The sequence below is a fragment of the Astatotilapia calliptera genome, chromosome 8 (assembly GCF_964374335.1).
Source record: "Astatotilapia calliptera chromosome 8, fAstCal68.1, whole genome shotgun sequence".
NCBI classification, from domain to species: Eukaryota; Metazoa; Chordata; class Actinopteri; order Cichliformes; family Cichlidae; genus Astatotilapia; species Astatotilapia calliptera.
Window position 1 is genome coordinate 8,555,695 of NC_137429.1, and position 23,214 is coordinate 8,578,908.

Genomic DNA, 23,214 nt, shown 5'->3' on the forward strand with positions numbered 1-23,214 from the left:
CAGCCCTCTCAACACAAGCCTGACTTGTTCCCCATATAATAGTAAACCACATAATAAAACATTAAAATAAAAATAGATAAAGACAGATTACTATACCAAACAACACATTTCAACAAAAGTTAGAATGAAGACTGTCACGGCTGCCGGGGCGAGCCGTGAGGTGTTGTGAGAATGAGGACTCAAAATGCAGGCAGTAGACTGTTGATATGAGTGATGTTTATTTACAAAGTGGCGGAGTGACAAAACAGGCAAGGAGGCATGACAAATAACTGAAGGAACCTAAACTGGGCAAACTAAGAGCTAACCTGAAAATAATGACAAAACAGGGTGAAGGGCAGGGTGAAGGGCAGGGTGAAAACAGAGAACCAAACACCATGAAACGCAGACGAGCCGACAACAAGCACAGACCGACACCCACTATATATACACACACACACACACAAGGTAATCGGGTAATCACACAGAGGAGGGAAGCACAGCTGATCCTAATAGAAAAGACGACTGGAGGATACAAGCTGAACACAGTAGCAACAGACACAGACCTTCAAAATAAAACAGGAAATCCACAACACGAACTCAGGGACACGAACCGGCCACAAGGGGAGGACACAGGATACCAAAATCAGAATAAACTAGAACAGAAGACAATAATCATATTAAACACAAAATGCTGGGTCAACGACCATGACAAAGAAATAGTTGCAGAGAAAATGTGTCTGCTTGAAAATGTTAATTAAATATTTCTATGTGCTACAACATGGACATAATGATAAATATGCTGAGGTAAAACTGCATCTGCCAGGCAGGTCTGAGGCTAAAACTGGGTTTAGTGAAACTCTGCCTGAAACCCTTTAAAAGTCTAAAGTAGAGACAACTGTAAAACAGAAGTATTACTGTAGAAGTTATTAGAGTCCTAAAACTATTCCTTCCTGTCTATACCTAAGTGGAACCATGAATTTTTAACTTTTCCCAGTTATCTACATTAGTGTTTTGAAAAAAAAAATAAAATAAAAAAAAATCACACGGCACACCACGAAAAATTTTTTTTCACAAAAAACGTATTGATAATTTCCCCCCACGGACCAGGTATAGCAGAATTGGCTTGGCGTTTGCCCTGGTATACCTTTTTTGCTTTCTTCTTACCACTACTCATGGTAGGGTCGGAATTTACTCCAGGACCCTGGTCAGATTGGCTACTTTTTCTTTTCAAAAACGTATCTATTGTTATTACGCGCTGCGTTGTCTTACTCACAGCATGACTATTATGTAATTTCTTCTTTGTCTTCTTCAGTTTTACTAGCAGTTGGCAACCCATTTACAGTTTTTTCTGATGGCTTAAGCACGTTTTTTGTAACTATTGGCTATTTTTGCAAAACCCTTCACCAAATCAGCAAAACGTTGTAGTTTTCTTGTAAAAGCTAATAAACATGCTTAACTCTCCAAACCTTCATAAAAATGGTATTTTTGTATCAAACAGTTAACACAAGCCATCACATTAATAAGCACACAATGCACCAACTACACACTGATGGTATGAATAAAAACCACATCTGGCTTTTGCTTTTCTGTGCAAAAGGTAGGCCATGTCAGTTTGAGGTCATACTTTTGTCATAGGTCCGTAAACACAGAGGGATCCAAACCTCAAGTACTGGTGTTTAGTCACACACATCAAAACAAACACAAGTGTTTATTTCCAAGTCAAAACAAAATAGTAATTTCAGTGAGGAAAAAAAACAAATCAGTCTACATTGTGTCGTCTCTGTGGATCCGGCTACAAAATTTCATCTACATCACATGCAATGTCCTCTAGTCCAAGGCACCGGGGAAATTATCTTCTGGAATTTTACATCTATGGTATTGTTGTGTTTCTCATTAGCATATGGCAGTGCTACAAGTCTTTGTGCAAAGTGACTGTACTAACCGATTCTCATTTTGAAATGTCCTTATGATCTTGCTACAGTGTAGCAGCTCAAGTAAGGCTGAACCTGTTGGCCAGCTTCCCTCAGGGTCTTTCCATGGTTGATTACATGGTCCACTATTGTAGCTCTGATGTCATCAGTAATTCTATTTCTTCTTCTTCTTCTTCTACTCGTCCTCCTCTTGCTCCTCCTTGTCCTTGTCGTCCTCTTCGTCCTACTTCTTCACCTCCACGTCCTCTTCCTCAGCCTCCTCTACTTCTCACTCTTCCTTCTCCCTCCATTGTACTCCACACACACAGCTTACCTGTAGCTTATTTATAGTGCTTAGGCTGATTGCAAAGTGAACTAATTATCTAAAATAGTTTTCACATGTGACAGTGTGCCAGACAGTTGGCAAAGTAGTGTAAATAATAGCCATAAATGTGTATAGTTTTGCTAGAAGTGTGTTGATCATTTGGAAATTGAGTGCAAAGCAGTGAGTTGTGTTTACAGTTCTGCAAAAAGAGTGCTTTGCAGTGGATTTTACCTACAGTTTTACAAAGTCTGTGTTACAAAACGGCAAACTGAGTGCAAAGCAGTGTTTGTGCTTTTAGTTTTGCAAACTCAGTGAGTGGTTTTGCTATAAGTATTAATAGTTAATGAGGTAATGTTCCACGGCACACCTGATCATTTCTCACGGCACAACAAGTGGTTGGGAAACACTGATCTACAACACTGACTTTAGCTCATTAGCCAACTAGCAGTCAAAGCTGTTTAAAGCCCAGAGAGAAGCAGGCAGCTAAATATAGTATTTATGAATACTGCGCTTTATCCAGTGTTCTGTCAAGTCAAAGAAGAATGTGCCTATATTAAAATAAACATAATTTACTTACTCTCTGTCATCTGTATGCCGAACTGATAGCTCCTATTGACATGGTGAAATTATTGTACAATGCATATGCGAATTAATGCAATGTATGCTACTCTGAGTTGTATGCTAAAATGACTGAACACCAGCCTCTCACGGCTAAAACTAGGGGTATCATAAACAATAAAATAAAAAAAACTGTATTATTGGCTAGAATGGAAAGATTAAGTCATATTAAACTTAAATCATGATTATTTTCAAAAAGAGACAGCAAAATATTCCAGACTTATCTGGCAGATCCAGTTAACAAAGATATTAACAATTATTTCTAAATAAAAACACTGAGTCTTTTGAAAAAAAAAAAAACGTTATTTTAATAAAAGCTTTAATATTTAGCACTAAAATGAAGCCTGTCAGTGCAATGGCTGGCCTCCCTCTTACTTTTGCCTCCTTTCGGGGTTTGCTACCGCAATGCAATATTTAAGAAATACAATACCTGTAGATAATTAACAGAGAAAATTCCTTCACATTTATACAGTACACTGTACTGTATTTTTACAGAATGTCATTTTACAATGAATTAATGACACATTATACTGAAGTAAAAACAAAACCAAAAAAGCCTGGAGTAGAACTGAATAAGCAGCTGTCATACAGTACTCAGCCCCTTGCATGCTGCTGGAAGCAAAAGTGACTCCTGTGGCAAGCAGTGCAGTGTTGTTTCAACATTAAAATACGAAGCAGTTATAATAAAAATGACCTGGCAGATAGACATATTACCTTTAGCTGTTTACCTTTGCAGTTATCTGATTTTTACCTAAATTAATTGCCTATAAGTTTTTTTTATTCAGGTAGAAGCTGGTGGTTTAATAATAACAAGATAATTCCATTGTGAGAGCTAGTATGAAAATTTTATGAGCGCAGCTTGTCTGTAAAATGAATAGACTTTTCTAGACAGGCTGGTTTTATTTCCTTTTGTTTAATCTCTCTTGCCTCTTTCTTAGGTGGAGAGATGGACTGGCTCTTTCCCATCCTTCAACTGGCCGTCACACCTACAATCCATGAATTCATCACCTTGATGTATTTAAGGATTTAAATACTAGCCTGCCTACAATCCTGAATTGAATAAGAAGAAAACGGATAAACAAATTAACTTAAATTATAGCAACTTTTGTTAGCAACTTGTTTTCATTATGAAGGTTAAATTGGAAATATGTGTGATCACAACTTGGTAGGGTGTGAACAAATGTGGCTAATGGCAGAATTGGGGGTTCAGGTATAATTTCTTTGTCATGGTGATGAATAACCACTTGTGCTGTGTCTACGTCAGCATCATGTGACGAGGCTCTAAGCAGGTAAATCTGAATGAATTCTAATTCTAACTCATATTCCATCTGTAAGATAAACAATGTCATGATATATGAAGATGTGATTAAGAAACCATGAAAAACACATGCAAACAGAACATATTATGGGCTCACCACTGCTGGATAGTATTAAATTCCGTTCTTTTGAATTCTTTTGGCGACAGGGGTACGTCTTCGTCTCTGCGAAGACGTTCCCCAGTTCTGAAAGCCTTGCCAGGCAAACTACATATCTATAGTTCTGCTATACGTCACACACACAGTTTTTATTTCGTAACAATAGACTTGGTGGGCAGGTTGCACCTCTAAATGTGGACCTCTATCCTTAGCATCCTCTTGTCACACCAAGCCTCTTCATGTCCTACTACAATACATCCATGAACACAGTATGTAAAAGCTGTCACATTTGAAAATGTTTGCCTTTTATCATAAAACCATACATTCATTAAAGATTTGGAAAACTGTCCTGTATTTTTTTCTGTCTGAGATGCATCTCCTGCATCTCCTCTGCCCTCCAACCCACAGCATTAGAGACGGTGCATTTCTAGTTTAGTTTTTTCCGCATCACATTCTGTAAATAAACTTGTGTTAACCTTTTCCCAGTGTCCTATGAGTGAGTCCATCATTCTATTAGTACATGATAGAACAATCAGGCTACCATAGACTCAGCGGACACTCACTCACTCCATGATACTGTCACTTTCCAAGGAGAGCAGCCGGGAGAACATGAACGTTTTCTTCATCACCTTGATTCAAACCAGGATGTACTGCTACGAAAGGTAGTTAAGTTTGGAGGAATTATGCAATTTGTGTGTTTAAAAACTTGCCTTTACCTGCAGCACCTCATTTCATGGAAATTTACACTCTAATTACTCTAAATCTGTTGGTTGTGCCACACACACACAAAAATATACAATGAAAGGAGCAGCAAGATGTTTCTAACGTTTACTGCAATGTTCTAGTAGGATGCACATGTAAATGAAGGATATACAGCACACACAAGTACATTACTTCATATTGCCACGTATTTATGTTTAATTGTTTATTAAAAGCCTAAACTTCCAGTACAGTATACTTTAAACATATTCATTATGTATGTAAAAGAACATCAACAGTGTGTATATTTCTTATCAAGTGAATATTATCATACCCTTTTATTATATCCTTAAGATGAGTATATTAAACATACTACTGGAAACAGACACATAATTAAGGACTATGGGATACATGTATACAAGTACATAAAACATGCAAAGACACTGCTCAAGGAAAGTTTGGCCAAAGCCAGTATGAAAACACCTATGATTCATTTTGAACAGAACCTTTTTATATGACTGATGTGTAATTGTTACGTATACGTATGTTTTGTTTGTTATTGTTACATATTTATTACAATATTGTTAGAAGAAAATTAGCCTTTTCTCTTACAATTGTAAAAGAAAAGGCTAATTTTCTTCTAATAATATTGTAATAAATATGTAACAATAACAATCTGCTATATTTTCACTTTGAACATTATGTCCTGTGTTCTCTATTGAGAAAGCACTAGCATATTAGAACATGTTATACTCAGTCTTTTATTCAGATAGGCTGAAACTAGTGATTTAGAACTTTTTAGAATTGTTTAACTTTTAAAACCAGCTTATGTACAAAAGAGAACTGGAGACATTGGAAAAAACAAAACAAAAAGTGGGGACGTCTTTTTCATCCAGAATTCCAAGAAAAAAAGTCAGCATTGTTTCACAATTTATGAGATAAATCATCATCAATAAGTTAAATATATTAAATGTGATAAATAAATAAATCTGAACACACTTTAATGACCACTAAATGATGTGATTTTTTCTATGTTAATTAGACAAATAAAGCTCTTTGGGTAGTATACTGATACAAAATACTCTAATAGAAATCAAAGAAAGGGTAAGGTTATAAATACACTGCAAATACAGAGAGTGGAAACAGGAAGGGAACTAAACACAATACCACAAGAATAAATAAAGTAGGAAAAATAAAACTGGAACTAGCTAATACACTCAAACTCAACAAGGGCAAACTGTACAAGGAAGCATCAGGTCAGGAGCTACACTTAAATAATAAACTATGAATATACAACTAATGCTCCATCTTATAAATCGTGAAACAATGCGTACTTTTTTCTCTGAATTCTAGAATCACTGTGGCGATGGTTTTTTGTTTTTTTTTTTTAACAATTTTTGTGCTGGTTTTCATCTTTGCTTGTACTGTCAGCTTTGTGTTCATACCTAAATACTAAGAGAAAGATCATATGTGCGTCCTTGTCGCGATAGGGATTTGTGTTGCTGTGGTGGACTGTAGACTCAGTTTATACTTTTAAATGGTTATTATGAAAGTTTGTTTCAGGTTATTTTACAGAATAAGGTGAAAATAATGTTAATGCCAGTATAATTAATTATTTTCTAATTGGAGTAATTTATTGCATTACTTTTAAGAATAATTGGAGTAATTTATTGCATTACTTTTAAGAAAAGTGTTCTGGGTAATATGTGTAATACATTACTTTTTTGACTATGACCTGACACTGATCACAACACTCCTAACACTCGAGATCAGAGTACAATTTCAGAAATTTTTTCTGGTTTCTAAAATGTTTTTGTTTCGGACAAATAGAAATTAACTGCAAATATATAACACAGAGTAAGAAATACGTTTGTGTGTTTTCTTTTTTGCTTTAGTTCTTTTAGGTTTTTTAACTTTAGCCCTACTTACCCTCAGCACTGTTCCACAATGAAACCATATATGCTAAGAACACAGTGACTGCAGTCAAATAAAAAATTAGGAAAATCTTGTTGACTTTTTTAGCCATTCTGGTCCAGTATCCAGACTTCCTGTTGCTGCTGAGCAAAGTCATTGTTTTCCTTGTCTCCTGCAGCTCATCTGAGACTTTTTCCAGAGCAAAGGACACCTCTGTCAGTATACTGCTGCTGCCCTGAAAGAGTGGTTTTGTAGAAAGGCAATCAACAAGATGTTAGGCCAATAAGGTTCATGATAGCTTTAACATTTGACACACTGGTTTGTTTCTACATTGATTTAATAAAAAAATGTTTGCTTCCGATATACAGTTTAAGATACAGGATAATCTCTGCAATGCAAACATCCCTTCCTGGAGTTTCTGAAAAGAGAAAAAAAATGTGCATTTTTTCCCAACCTTTCGGGACAGAGACACAGATGGTGTTTCATGAGAAGATACCTCATCAACAGAGGCGTGGTGACTGAGTCTCCTAATCTCTGGAAAAACATTAGGCATAAAGATTAATGCAACACAACTAAAACTGCATGCAGATTTGTGGAATGTTTGCTATGATTAAGCTCACCTCTAAAACAGCTGTAGAAGTTGTGGCCGCCCTGGTTGTTCCCAGAGTTCTCCCCCAGGCTTCGGTCTCCATCCGTCTCATCTTCCTTTTCAATCAGATGCTTGACCAAAATTGCCTCCAGGAGGCTGAGCAGCATCAGAGCAAAAATTCCAATGCAGTAGACAGCTGAGGAGGGCAGACAGTATTATTAAATTTGTGGACAAATAAGTATTGACTATATGTGCAGTCAAACACGCTTCCTTACCTATAAGTGGAATACTGTCTGAAGAGCTCGGCAGAATCTCATTGAGAAGAAGCTGCATCACTGTGACAGCAAGCAAGACAGTGACCTTGAAGCCGAGTTTCTCACCCCCAGTGTCTGAGATGAGGAAGGAGGATAAGTCCAGAAGCAAGAAGAAGAGCACTGGCAGGATGAAATTGGCAACGTAGAGGACAGACCTCCTCTTCATGGTAATCTGTGAATTTGTTTCCCCAGGTGGTTAGGCACAATAGACAGATTTACACTCAAAGAAGTATTATGTGAATTTGTATTCAAATAGTAAAGAGAAAGGAGTTAAGTGAGAAGTTTTGGGTGGTGTAAATGTGCCAAACCATGCAGCGTTATTAATGTTGTTTTGGGTGTCTGTAACACCACCACAGGATGTACAGTTGTGTTCAAAATAACAGCAGTCCAACATGACGAATCAGATCAGTGTTTTTGATAGGAATCATTTTATTACATGGCAAATAATTTACCAGTAGGTGAGTAGAGTCAGAGAAACCAACAGACTCAACATTCACAATATGAATGCACCTGAGTCTGTGCAATTGAATAATTAAGTGAAAGGGCCGTGTTCACAATAATAGCAGTGTGGAGTCCAACCAGTGAGGTCATTCATTATGTGAAGAAACAGGTGTCATTCATGTGGCCCTTATTTAAGGATGAAGCCAGCACATGTTGCACATGCAATATTCTCCGAAAACCTTAGAAAGATGGGTTGTGCCAGACATTGTTCAGAAGAACAGCATGCTTTAATCAAAATGTTGATTGGAGAGCGGAAAACATATAAAGAAGTGCAGAAAATGCTAGGCTGCTCAGCTAAAATGATCTCCAATGCTTTAAAATAGAAAGCCAAACCAGAGAGATGTGGAAAAAAACTTAAGGGGCTTTTTCTTTTACTATGGTGTTGAGCCTATTTATCTCATACCAGGGATCATTGATTAGTTTGCTTATATCAAAATACTTGAAGAGGTCATGCTACCTTATGCTGAAGACAAAATGCCCTTGAAACGGGTGTTTCAACAAGACAACAACCCCAAACACACTAGTAAGTGAGCAGCATCTTGGTTCCAGACCAACAAAATTAAGGTTATGTAGTGCCCAGCCCAATCCCCGGACCTTAATCCAAAAGAAAACTTGTGGAGTGACATTAAAAATGCAGTTTTAGAGGCAAAACCTAGAAATGTAGAGGAATTGTGGAAGGTTGTCAAATCATCCTGGGCTGGCGTACGTGTTTACAGGTGCCAGAAGTTGATCGACTCCATGTAGCACAGATGTGAACCAGTTCTCAAAAACAGTGGTTATACAACTAAATATTAGTTTAGTGATACACAGGAAGGCTAAATCTTAACATTTTTTCCACTTTGAGTAAATATTTGAGTTTGTAATGAAAAAATGCAGACAAGTAATTGAAATATTGATACTTTTTTCCTTCATGTTTTGATGAAAAATATAATGTGCAGTGTTACAAATGAAGGGAAATTAAAAAAATATATATGGATTTCGAACTTTACTCACATTTTAACATACACTACTATGATTTTGAACACAACTATATATAAGGCAGTGGCGTGCAGTGACATTTGACAAATTATTGCTGCACTCTACATGGACTTCTTCACCGTCATGCACTCCTTCCTGGCTGAAAAATTGCAAAAAAGTACTTCTATAGTTAAATAAATATCTGATATATTACCAAAAAATATTTGCTATTAGCTGTCAGAGACAAGTGGTGTAGGAATTCAAACCACTCCTTTAGGAAATAAACAACACTGTGAAAAATATCACTACAAATAAAACTGTTATTTAAAAACCAAGTATAAAGTATCAAAAGTAAAACCTGACTTATCTTCCATTAAAGCTGAATACAAGTCCTTTAAACCTCACATTAACAATGATAACGCGTTGATATCAATGGTTAAAATCAACGAGACCACCTGATCCTACACACTCCTAAATATATACTGCAAATTATGATAACTAAATGATACGGCTGATAAATCTGATGAATAAAAATTATTTTAATTGATGTACATCATAGCATATTGTCCACTGCAAACTTGGCAACTCAAAGATTGCCCTACAACTGAACTGGGCCAAACACAGCAGCATGGTTCAGCACATCCATCACCTGCTGTGGAAAAAACTTGAGTGCTTGACCTGAAACCAGGTGGCTAGAGTAGATGGATAAAGGGAAAAGAACGAGTTTTCCTTTCTGTTTTCAGAAATACTTACAGTGTAAATGACCACAGTTTGATTGAATCCATAACCTTCAACAACTTCGTTGTTGACTGACATGTCGATGAACAGCCACTCATACTGCGTGTGCATCATCTTACGAGACAATTCTGTGACCGTTGAATTGTTAATAGAGTTGTTCCGCAAATATATTTCTTTATCTGAAATTGAATATAAAAAGAAATGTGATAAAGGACAAATAATATAAATGTGAGCAGACCAACAAGGAATAAGTGCTTTATTGTTTTACATTTTTTGTAGTGCTCTTTCTTATTCTGGGGTAGGTGGGGTGTCTAAGATTCTGTTGTTCTAACTGTTGCTTTGGTATTGATGTTAGTGTGATGTTATTGAGAAAGATCTGAAAACTGCTGTTCACAAACACTGTCCATCTAATCTAAGAATGGGCAAGGATTTCAGTCTGTAGATGTGCAAAGCTGGTAGAGACATACCCTAAAAGACTGGCAGCTGTAATTGCAGCAAAAGGTGGTTCTACAAAGTTTTGACTCAGGGGGCTGAATAATTACGCACACCCCACTTTGCAGTTATTCATTTGTAAAAAAATGTTTGGAATCATGTATGATTTTCGTTCCACTTCTCACGTGTGCACCACTTTGTGTTGGTCTTTCAAGTGGAATTCCAATAAAATTGATTCATGTTTGTGGCTGTAATATGACAAAATGTGGAAAAGTTCAAAGGGGCCGAATACCTTTGCAAGCCACTGTAATACATGTTTTTTTTGGGTTTTCCACCAGCGTGGAATTACCAACAATAGAGAGGGCATAGCCTAACATATGAAACAGGAAAAGACCGTCATGTAATCCCTTTATTTCAACAAAGTAACTGTATTCTGAATACTACCCTTTTAAACGGTAACTGTAACGGAATACAGTTAATCATATTTTGTACTTTAAATACGTAACACTGGTACATGTATTCTGTTACTCCCCAACACTACGCCCCTTCCCTTAGGTCCACCAATCAGCAGCTCCTTAAGGTAACAAAAAATAAGTATAAATTTAGAGGTGACCATGGCTTTGCTGTAGCTGCTCCAAAGTTGTGGAATGAAATGCCCTTGCACGTTAGGCAGGCCTCTTCTGTTTCTGAGTTTAAAACTCTTTTTAAAACATAGTTATTTGCTGAAGCCTTTGGCACTCTTTAAGGGGTTGACTCAACTTGTTTTATCAACTTGTTTTAACATGTTTTATTTTATTTTGTTTATGCTATTTGTATATGTACAGCACTTTGTGAACCCTGGCTTTATATTAAAGTGATTTATAAATAAAGCTGGTATGCTATGGTATGATTGGGGCTGAATGCCAGTTTTGGGTATGATGTGAGTTTGTTGAGCTGTTTATTGTTGGGTTGATAACTGTGTTTAAGTTTCCACCTATGATTATGGCAGATGTGGAGAAATCCTGTAATGATGTGAAGAAGTTATGATAGAATGTGTGGTCGGTCATCTGTGTTTGAGCCATAAATGCTTGTGATTGTTATGTTGGAGTTATTAATTGTTTCAGGGAAAATGTCTCACTTTTGAAGCAGATGCAACCTAACGAATCCAGACAGATGCACTCATTGATGATTACTTGTCCACTGTCTCGCAGTTCCACCTCAGACTAGCGATGGGATTTCCAGCTCTGTTTAGAGAACTCTTCGGCTCGGCTCACTAAAAAGAGCCGGCTCTTTCGGCTCCGAACCAGCTCTTCAGGTTTTTTTGTTGCTTTAATTAATTTATTATTAACAATAATATAAAATTATGCACAAAAGGAATTACTAATGCAAAATTTAAAAAAAAAAAAACCCCAAAAAACCCCCTGGTTTTATTTATATATGTTTATATATAAATATTTGCGGTGGCCCCTAGAGACAAAACACGTCTCTAGGGGCCACCGTAAATATACTAAATTTCTTTTAGCAATTATTGTTTATTCAATGTCACAATTCCAACCCTGCTCCTTTACCCGGGCTTGGACCGGCAAAAGTGACCCGAAATAGGCACTCTGGTGGAGTTACTGTGTGTGTGTGTGTGTGTGTGTGTGTTTGTTTATAAGTAGTTTTAAACCTTGTGATCCACAAAACAGCATAAGAGTAAAAGAAGAACTGACTGCGTTACAGCACCCACTGCTTGTTGAGAGTAAAAGCGATACGCGCTTTCACGTCTTTTATTAGCGACTTTTTTTTAGAAAAAAGTCGCTAAGGGGTCTGAAAACTCGCTAAATATAGCGACAAAGTCGCTAAGTTGGCAACACTGCGTTGTTGTCCCTGGCTCCCTTTCTCTCTCCCTCCCGCTCTGTTCCTGTGCTACTGCGAGTGTAACTACCGCCCCTCCCCCCCTCTTCCCAGCGCAAGCACAAGGCTCACATGCTGAGTGAAGCGGAAAAAAAGTGTGTGAGAGAGGGTGAGAGAAGGGAAAAAAAAAACAACCAAAAAACACGGCTTGCGATAAGGAGCCGGCTCTAAGAGCCATTTCGTTCGCGACCGACACATCACTACCTCAGACACTTAACCTGACTTTAAAGTTCTTATCCAAACTCAGTAAAAAACTGCAGATCAGCTAATTCAACTACAAGAAAAACAGTAATATCACTAAAGTTAAAAGTTAAAATGTTATAAAAACATGCTCATTCTGTTTAGTTGTTGTGTGGAATATTGATTAAATCCCAGCATTTGTATAATGCCTATTTCAAATTTTATTGCTTACTTGCAACATCCAATCTTTCTAATGGGAGTTTTTAACAAGATAAAACTAATATTAAACAGAACTGGATCCAGCTTACGTGTACGGCTCTCTATAGCAGCTCCAGGGTTTCATGTGACTCTTTGGAAATTCCCAATTCCTTTTCACACAGTTGTCCAATTCTAACATCATCAAAATAAGATGTTGGCCCAAAATATGTGCAAATTTGGATGAAAATTAGTTTTTTGGCATTGGATAACCTTCCTGAAATTATGCATGACATCATCAAAGCAGAAACAGAAAATTAGAGCCCCTCCTTTTGGCCGGGCAGTATATGTTAAAATATCTAATGTTGTGCTTTTAAGACCATACAAAGGACATGTAAACAGAAACTGTTATGGACTCACCATCGTGAAAGATAGACTTGAAGGAGAGGTTGCAGCTCTGGGTGTCAAAAGGAAATTTGTAAACATGCATCTTGCAGGTGCTTAGCACCACCTGGTCATTCCTGAACTCAACCCGACCATTGTGATATATGCTGAGATATGGACTCGGAGACGCTTTGTCTTTTTCTGTCCTGTATAAAAGAATATGTTTGTAATGAAAACAATGTATTATCATACTATGGAAAACAGTTTGCATCATGCTATAAATGACTATTTATTATGTCTGCAGCTATATCTTATTTTATCTTAGTAAAACCTGCTAGTACTAGAGGTGAAGAGATACCATTGACTAGGCCAGTGGTTCCCAAACTTAGTTTTTGCTAGGCCCTTCTTTATTTTACAAGAAAATCCCCCCCTTTCTGACACAAACACATCCTCCAACCAGTCTTTGGATCTATTGCAGTAGAGACAGATGTGTTATATTTTGTCATTGCTTCTGTATGCTGAATAGTCTTTCATTATATGATCCAATATGATTTAAAATCCAATTGTAATAGATTTTGTTGAAAAAAATAAATAAATATATATATATATATATATATATTTATTTATTTATTTATTTATTTATTTTTTTTAAGTTCAAAAGAGGGGTGGGTTCGGGGTGTGGTGTCAGAGGAGGCTGATGCACACAGCTATTCTCCATCACCTGGTCATACCTTTCCCATTTCGAAAGGATGCCGGGACCCGACAGGAGAGCTGCCTGTGTTTGTGCTGAGCTGGAAGCAGCAACTGGAAAGCTCTGTTGTTGAGCTTTGCTGAAGGCCACATGAAGTATGGAGGTCTGTAGCAATTTAATGTGCATAAAAGGTTGTGACATCTGCGCACTACGTGCCTCAGCATCTGCTTACCTCCCCTCCCTATGTGATTTTAGTTACAGTCGTTCCTACTTTGTTATAATACAGTTGACTGGGGATTAATTAGTAGCAAGCAAGTTTCATTTGGACTTGTTGAACAAGTGGCATCCTATTATGGTACCATGGTGAAATTCACCGAGTTCATCAGAGCAGATTAGAAACAGTCTGCTTGTTTAGTTGCTTCATTTATTTATTTATTTTTACACACATGGCAATGGAAGTTATTGGATCAACTGAGTTCAGTGATTTGGATGATATTAATACTTTTGGCAATATAGTGTGTGAACTGCCTATTAAACCAATCCAACTTGTGAAAGGTGCTTCAAAACAGCTTGAGATGAATTACCTATAAATTCAACAGACAGCTGATAATTGCTCACATCCTCTGACTCTGTTTGAATAAAGTTATTTTAAGTAAAAATGGTTATTTCTAACCATGTCTTTGCTATTTTTCCTTCTTCAATTTGTAAATTATTTCATGAATTACAATAAGGAAAACATTTTCTGTCACCCTATGGTTTTTACAGTAGCATATATTTATAAATATGATTATAAAATGACTATATGTGAGTGAGTTTATGGGCATATTGCATATGTCAAACTTACATCTCTTCAATAGTTATATCTGGTATCCACAGATATGAAGTAGGAATTGTTATATATTCAATTCCACAGAAATCATCTCGTTTCCATTTAATGTACTCATTGAGCCAAGCCTACACTCAAGGGTACAAAAAGGCAAAGAGATGAGATGATGAAAAACAAATAAAATAATTGAAGAAAAAAAAAATAGTATAGTAATAGTAGTATAGAATTTTAACAATACAGAGAAAACCATATATACCTATGTTATATTTAAGAGAAAACTCACCAAATCAACCCAAATGTAAGTAATTAAGGTCTGGTCAATTTCTCTCTGTAAATAAAGAATTTGAACATAGTGTTTATTGAGGCAGACACATGTCAAGCTCAACAGGCAGGTTAGCTAATGTTAACTCATAGCAGCTAATGCCTCAGCAGTTATCCTTTGCTGGTAAATAGACAGTTTCTGCTGAAGTCCAAGCTGCCTCCAAGCCAACTCCTCATGCAGCAATATAATTATTGTTACTACTACTACTACTACTACTACTACTACTAATAATAATAATAATAATAATAATAATAATATAAAGACATGAACCAAAGACAGTTAACTACATATATCATGTCTGATTGGAAGTGATGGACAGTAGTGCTTAAAATTTTTTCAAGATTTCTTCAGCAGAAGTAATCCAGTGATACCTGTCATGTATTAGCATGGAGTCATAACTCAACCTATATCTCTGTACTGTGTGTCAAATAAATGTCTCAGAAAAAACTAAAACAAAAAAAATACCTAAATAAAAATGAAACAGCACTGATGTAAGAAACTGTAAGTTACAAACAGAAAAACGGGTCGTGGCAAGAAACACAAGCCAGAGTAAGTAATAATAACAATAATAATGAGTTGTTCTTTTGTGGATGAGTGCTGTGACATTATGTTTCATGAGCAAGAAAACTAATTAATTAATTGTCATTAATAATAAAAGAATACCCAAACAAATTACCATATCTAAGATGGCATAGAGTCTTATTGTAATAAACACTTCTGTATAATTTTTGTTGTTTATAATGGGCCGGCTCATAGTGTATTTAAGTTCGTCTTTTTTCAGATTCAGGTGATTGACAATATCCTGAAAATTACAGACTTTCTCCTCTTCATCTTCGTTATCTGAAATGATATCAAAATGCATTCTCCATTAGAGATTTATTTTAGGAAATAACAAGAGACAATGTCTGTGCTTTTCATTCCTGATTTTAAATTTAAAAAAACAAACAAAAAACATGCTCACTGGCTGCTTACATCCATCAAAGCTAATGTACATCTGCACTAATGCAGTATTCCTGAGAAATGGCAGTAGGCACCAATTTAGAACCTTTTGATATGCACAGAACTTTTTGTTGACTAACAGGCCATGTCTGCAATGTTTATCTTATCAGTCAATATTAAAAATGGGACGTAGAATACATGTAACGTACTCTTTATAAAATTGTTTTATATTTTAGATCAATCACCTCAGGAAGGCATGATATACATTATGGCAGACCTCATAGTTAGCAGAATATGGTGTAATGTCATGTGCTTTTGTTCATCTGATGTTTTGTTTAATTAACGTTAGAACCTGGTATGGACTATATGATTTTTCTTTTTTTGTTATGTTACACCTTAAAAATAAAAGATACAGCATCTACAACATCTTTCATTTCTAAGGTTTAATGTATCAGGTTTCTTTGTCACATGTTTGTATGTTAATACCATTTATTCCTTTGTTAAAAAAATACACTTAATAATTCAGGGATGTAGACATGACAATGGAAAAACAGTAAATGTGTCATATACATACTGTTTTTGCATATCCATGTTTATTTAAGCCAAATTTAACTGAAATCCACCGAATAAGCTTTGAGAGAATAAATTAATAATACCTCCAGTAATTGTCCCATTGCTTTTTTGCTTATCAGCATCTGGTAGCTCTACATTGGAGACATATCCACCTGACATGAAAGAACATAAAAGAAGTTATACATATGTACAAAATTAGGTGCATAAGTGTTGGTCATAATAATAGATGAACTGAAAGAACACATGATGAGAAAAACAAACCTAAAAAAAAAAAAAACAATTAAATAGATTTTCAGCTTACAATTAAAATAAATAAGTGACTCGGCCAAATGGAAAGGCTCAAACAACCAAACCAAAAATTTCAAGATTTGGAAACAGACCTGGGAATTTTAATAAACAGCAACCGCTGGACATATATAAGCAATAACATATTATAGTGTCCTGAGGAATCAGTAACAAAAGAACTCACAGAAAGACTTATACTGTACTTGAGATGTCACTTCAACCCTTACACAGCCACAAGCTGATGCCATCCAGACCTCTTGCAACACCTGTTTCCGTTCTCATTTCTGCTCTCTACTTCCTATATTTCTCTCCACAGTGGCTTCCTTCTGCATGCTACACCTTGCTGTATTTAGATCAGCTTTACTTTTGGCTGGCAGATACCAACCAGAGTCCTGTTTTTCAGCCCAGCGTCCTATTTCCTTTGACCAATCCAGTTGATTAGTATTGCGTTGCTAATACAAATAAACAGTTGACTAGGTGTCCGTCTGTCTGTTTTGTGCCATAGTGTCTGCAAACTGTTTCATCCGGAAATATTTAGTTGTGTTTTACTCAATATTCTTCAACCAGATAGATAAACTAGATCAAATCTATATTACAACTGTTAAATATTTTGACTGGTTCAGTTAGTAAAATATAAGATCTCATACCAGTTTAAACAACTGAAGTCCTTCAATTCAGATTTCCAAAAGAGTAAATACATAAAATCTTGTCTGAATTCTGTTAATGAAGGCAAAATTTAAAAAAAACAAACATTGGTGTAAAACAAAACAAAACAAAAAAAAATGCATTTAATTGCACTTTACATGCTATGGAAGCCCGTTTCCACCACTAAATAAAAATCAAAAAAAAAAAATCCTTAACTCAATTTTGTATTAACACTGCAAATCAGTAATCTACGTGAATTGCGTCATTTCCTTTTTACCCGGACGCTGAAGCCCTCAGTTACAAATGCTACAGCTAAGCTACCAGCATTACAGCCAGTCATGAATGCACAAATTGCTGAGTATTTTCAGTGTGACCTTCACAAATGATGAAATCCTTGTGTTATTAGCTGACTCACATGGTGTTACTATCAGCAAACATACTATTGAAAGCACCAATTTGTTGCTATACATTGGTAGCTCACAATCTGGCTTTGAGTGCACATTCCTCTGTGCCAGATCCTTCCGTCTAACAAGAAAATTACGTCATTCACATAGATTACTGACTGGCAGAGCTAACTTGAAATTTTGAGTTATTAACTCAAAATTTTGAGAAAAGTAACTTGAAATAACTACACCAGGAGCAAGCAAGACTGGGTGTCAGATTTAAATTGTTGGATTGTCATGTATGCTTAGAAACATATACTCATATATGCTTAGAGATATATAATCGATTGCATATTGATAGGATGTCTGATCCTTAGTTGTCTACAAAGACTGTGCATTCCAGAGCACTCCGGCGTGCGCGCGCGCGCGCACACACACACACACACACACACACACACACACACACACACACACACACACACACCCTAGAGAGGTCGTACCTTCTCTTTCTGATTTATGGTATGGGAGGACACTTACTCTGTATCTGTTTAAGTATAAGAGCATTTTGTGTAGGTGGTCCGCTGGACTCCTAACACCAGCTTTGGGGAGTCAATCACAGGGTCATATCTTGACCCACACACGGGCACTCTTTGTTCACGTGTATGCCTGTGTAAGATGTTGTATGTTAATGAACCTGTGAATATTCATGTAACCTTAATAAAGAGCAGTGCTGCGGGGGAGCTGACTGAGAGTGACCGCGGTTTGAGCAACAGGAACAGCACTCGTCTCGTTTATCTCCCTCATGCAAGAGTTGTGCCTGCGTTTGCCATTGTAGTAGAATTATCTTGGCTGTTCCAGCAACAGGTTTGTGCCAAACATAAACATAACACTGGGGCAACAGACAGTCACTCATGAAGGATGTTTCCACACAGTGGAATTGGATATGGTTTCTCGTCTACTAAAGCAGCAAGAGGCTGTTTTTGCTGCTTTAGTCAAACAAAAGCCAGTCATAACTTCATCACAGCTGGTAAAACGCAAAAAGCTGATGACTTTCATGTAACCATTCAGGTAATTAAAACTTTTAACTTACTGTTACTTTTTCTTCAAAAAGCTCTATAGGTGGCAGTTATTGTGTAGATTAATAATTACTTTCTTGAACTGTCTACTACAGGTTAGTGACTGAACTTCTTGGAGGTGAGACATGTGTCTCATGTGGAGTGTTTTTACCTGCTTTCTGCCACCTGCATGACACCATGGAGGTCTCTGATGATGACGACTCACACTACATGGTGAAATTTAAGACTGCCTTCCCTATCCCAATGTTAGCTACACCCAACCATCAGTGGCTCAAGACCCACAAGAGCCACTGTACTTGACCCACGTTTTAAGGATTTAAAGTGTATTGCAAGGGGAGCGCGAGAAGAGATTTGGACCAGCCTTGAGGCCCTGCTGCAGGAACTTTTTAAAGATGCCACCACAAAGGAGCCAGCAAAGACAAAGAGCCTCCTCTCTTCATTGTCTCCAGACTCTGATTTAGATGAGGAAGCCCTGTGTAACAGGACCCTGAGTTTGTACAGAGCAGAATCAACTATCAGCGAGAGACTGCCCACCGCAGTGGTAGTCCAGTCGAGCAGAGACCCACCCACAGGTGTCTGTCCTGGCCCGCAAGCGTTTGATTAGTCCTGCTATTTATGTCCCATGCAAGAGACTGTTCTCACTTGCAGGTCACACAGTAACAAAAAGGAGAGCTGCCCTGAGCTCTGAAAATGTGAACATGCTAGTTTGCCTAAGTAACTGGCTGAGAGAGATGGACAGTAAACAAGCAAGGGGGTATTTTGAGTCCAATGGGTTTGTTATGTTTTGTACTAAATTCTTCCATGATCACACTGTTTTAGCCTAGCCTTATTATTATTATTATTTAAAGACAATACCATTTTGAAAATGTACTTACAGTACTTAAAATAGCATTTTATTTTTAAGTCTGCCTAGTGTGGGACAGGGATATTATTTTTCTTTCCCTGTTTTGAATTGAAATGCAGTTTAAATGTAGAAATTAAAAGAGCTTGAGTTTAAAATATTCATGTTTATGTCTATTATTTAATTCTACTGCCCACTAAAACCCTTTTAAATGAAAAAAAACATTTGCACTTTGCGGCAGGTTTTCTTCTGTGATTAAATGCGATTAATCAGATTATTTTTTTGAGTCCCAACCCTAATATTTATATATTTGTATATAAATAAAATGCTGAAATAACTGAATTAAAATATAATAATGTTTGCTTACCCGTGATTATGAGCAGAAAGAAGAAACCAGCGATCATTGTTGCTTACAGAGATCTGTATGCACCCTTGTCCTCTATGGGTTCTTAAGATGCTTCTTGCTCCATTTAAGTCAATGCCTCACGAGGGTGGGGCAAATGTAAAAACGGATTGTCCAAAGAATCTAGCAAACAGCAGCAGAGGGTGGGCAGGGATACAAAGGTTGACACTTCACTGGGAACCAGACCGGAATACTTTCTCTCTCCTTCTTTGTCCATTTGTTGCAGCAATAAAGCAGAAGACAAGAATTCACAAGACAAAATTAGTCCCATGCAAATTATTTATTATATCTATCAGATTCACATAACTCATTACAAGAAACTTTCAGTATAATCAATGACTTCTCCAAAATCTCAAAAGCCCCTTTAACATACAAAGCAGTACGTTGTGCTCTGAAACCTATTCTTTTTCTATTGCTTGCTCCATCCTAAACCAGTTACCAAATGAACCAATCATAGTGCGACGGAAATGTAAACATGCCAGCGAGGGGTACTCAAAAAAAGTTCCCCATAAATAACACATGTTAACATCGAAAACACTGATCCACACTGAAGTCCATGAGTTTTATCTGAATATCCATGAGAGATGTCCAAGCGCTATTGTCCATAAACGGGGGAACTGGCGTGTATGATTGTGGAAATCAGTGTATTCGGAAATTACGGGACAGAGCGTCGTCTTTGATAGCTTCCTACCAGTCCAGTGGAAGCTTCAATGCAGAATGAGTCCTGCTCCTAGCCGTTCATTGGCTCGCCATCCTTTTTCATACCCAAAAAGGTTCACCTGGCCTGCATTAAATAAACGAGGCCAATAAGAAATCACAAGAATACAAAAAATGTCAGCCAGTTAGGCTAAATACATTACGTTATTCTTGTTCCTGGGTACACAATTTATAAATAATTAAACAAACAGTATATTTAACCAATAAGGATTTAACTAAAACATTTCAACTGCTATATACATATTATATAGCGTCACAGCATTTGTTATTCAACAACTATCATCAAATAAAAAATCAAAATCAAATTGTCTGGACCGGCAGCAGCCAATTAGCGTCAGCTGGTAGCAATACAGTCAATTAAAAGTTCAAACTCACCAATTCCGTTCTGTTCAGTGCACGACAGCACTGTGGCTCTGGCTCACAATAATCAGCGTCCAAATCGAATAAGTTAGCTGGTGTTAAAAAAAAATGCATTAAAACGGAAAAGCAAGTGTTTGCTAATATAAACCTGCAACAACTCTGTCACCTGGCTTGCCTCCACTCATCTGACGGGAGAAAGCCGGGACAGGCTTACTATGACCTACATGCCATCCGATTGGCTGAGCAAAGTCATGTGGTTGGAGTCATGTATTTGTGATGCGTCCAATGGCAGGAAATAAGTGCAGGAAATTACTAAATTCTAGTAAAACAGATTTTACTCTGGGTTACATACACAATAAACTGGAATAAATCAACCATAATGTCACTCTCTGAGGATGCAATCTCCAGGTCAGGACCCTGCTGTCCTTCTTCACATTGGCAACAGTAAATATTTAAGCATAAATATTCCCCCAGAGTTTAATCTCAGATACATAACCTCTTAAAAAAAAAAAGACCCTAACCCTAAAATCCTACCCTGGTCATATTATCTATTCTCAGTACTCCTAGTTACACCAACATAAAACTGGTTTAAATAAATTCATTAACTACAAAATTCTACTGGGAAAAGCAAAAAACCCCAAACTGCCATATCAGCACTACAGAACAAATCACATAGTGAATGGAGTTGAAGCACCAAACTTTTAATACTAATCAACCATATTTAATGATGAATATTAAAGGACAATTATAACAACTCACAGATACAGATAGAACTTAATCAACAGAAAAATATTTCAATTCACTAAGATGGTCTTTTTATACCCAGTGTGACTTAACTGTTGCCAAAAAGTGTTCCCCCAGTTTTTTTCTTTTGAGTACGACTTTTCCAGCCTTTTGTTGCACCTTTCCGACTTTTTAGACACGTTGCTGCCGTCATACTCAAAATTAGGTAATGCTTTTTTATAAAATTTGTATTTTTTCTGTTTAGATATTTGAAGAGTTCCATTTTCTATTGTGCATAAAAGAAGTTTTCTTTATGAAATTAAGAAATCATTGCATTCTGTTGTTCAGATTTTACATCCATCCATCCATCCATCCATTCGCTACCGCTTATCCTTTTCAGGGTCGCAGGGGGTGCTGGTGCCAATCCCAGCTGTCATAGGGCGAGAGGCGGGGTACACCAGGTCGCCAGTCTGTCACAGGGCTAACACACAAGGACAGACAACCATTCATACTCACATTCACTCGCACATTCACACCTAGTGGCAATTTGGATTATCCAATTAACCTATCCCCACAAACTGCATGTCTTTGGACGGTGGGAGGAAGCCGGAGTACCCGGAGGGAACCCACGCAGACACGGGGAGAACATGCAAACTCCACACTGATGTTGGAATTGAACTCAGGACCTTCTTGCTGTGCGGCAACAGTGCTAACCACCGTGCATCCCACGGTGGTTAGCATCCCAATTATCTTATAATTGGTTTTCGATACTGATGGAAAATCATCAGTATTGATGGAACAGTCCCTAAGGAACTGGCATGTACAGAACTTTAAAATGGATCAGTTCAGACATTTTCTGGCTCCACTTAGCTCACTGTGGACAACTTTCCATGAGAACAAAATAATATTTTTTTATTTTCTTTATTTTTTGCTTTTGCTTTGCTCCTACTGACCTGATTTAATAATATCCTCTGAAAGGAAAGTCTAAATGTGGCACTATGGTAAATATAAAGACATCAAAAAATCACTGATCAATGGCCATGAGTACCATTCACAGAGAGTTGGGGAATAGCTGCAATCACATTATAAGATGACCATTGATCAGTGGTCTTTGATCAATGGTCATGAGAATTTGCATAATTAAGATTAAGGAACTGACCTCCCAGCCCATTGTTCCTTCAGTGGGCTGGTTTCAGCCATTATGCAAATATACTGTTTATAAGATTGGGAAAACCTGCAGTCAGCTGAGTCTGAAGAAGTCACTTGGATGAGTGATGAAACATTACTCCCACTGAAAAAGCTACATCCAGATGAACAGAATCAACTTTTGGAGGCCATAGTATTCCAACATGATAACAACCCCAAACACACCTTCAAGAAGATGAGTGCCTTGCTAAATAAGGCA

General features: G+C 37.0%; 1 protein-coding gene across 2 annotated transcripts; it reads right to left on the bottom strand.

Moving 5' to 3' along the window:
- Positions 1–5,133: 5,133 nt before the first annotated feature.
- LOC113028206 (5-hydroxytryptamine receptor 3A-like) lies at positions 5,134–22,840 on the bottom strand. 2 transcript variants are annotated; one of them, XM_026178283.2, is made up of 13 exons: positions 21,102–22,840; positions 20,701–20,793; positions 19,974–20,213; positions 16,460–16,528; positions 15,541–15,704; positions 14,826–14,870; positions 14,561–14,670; positions 13,062–13,231; positions 9,975–10,138; positions 7,725–7,935; positions 7,481–7,645; positions 7,315–7,394; positions 5,134–7,095 (listed from the first exon to the last, which is right to left on the bottom strand). In XM_026178283.2, the coding sequence occupies exons 3-13, from the start codon at positions 20,008–20,010 to the stop codon at positions 6,868–6,870; spliced, it is 1,443 nt and encodes a 480-aa protein (XP_026034068.1). In that variant the 5' UTR covers positions 20,011–20,213; positions 20,701–20,793; positions 21,102–22,840; the 3' UTR covers positions 5,134–6,867. The 2 variants fall into 2 exon arrangements, with proteins under 2 accessions (XP_026034068.1, XP_026034067.1); XM_026178282.2 differs by having other exon boundaries at positions 19,974–20,216.
- Positions 22,841–23,214: the final 374 nt, after the last annotated feature.

What these genes read in the sequence shown, in the direction of transcription:
- LOC113028206 (XM_026178283.2), bottom strand. Translation starts at nt 20,010, where the DNA reads ATGATCGCTGGTTTCTTCTTTCTGCTCATAATCACGG. An exon ending in AAACTGTGGTCATTTACACT is followed by an intron (nt 7,936 to 9,974) that starts GTAAGTATTTCT and finishes ACAAATTCACAG; the next exon opens with ATTACCATGAAGAGGAGGTC. An exon ending in CTTCTACAGCTGTTTTAGAG is followed by an intron (nt 7,395 to 7,480) that starts GTGAGCTTAATC and finishes ATGTTTTTCCAG; the next exon opens with AGATTAGGAGACTCAGTCAC.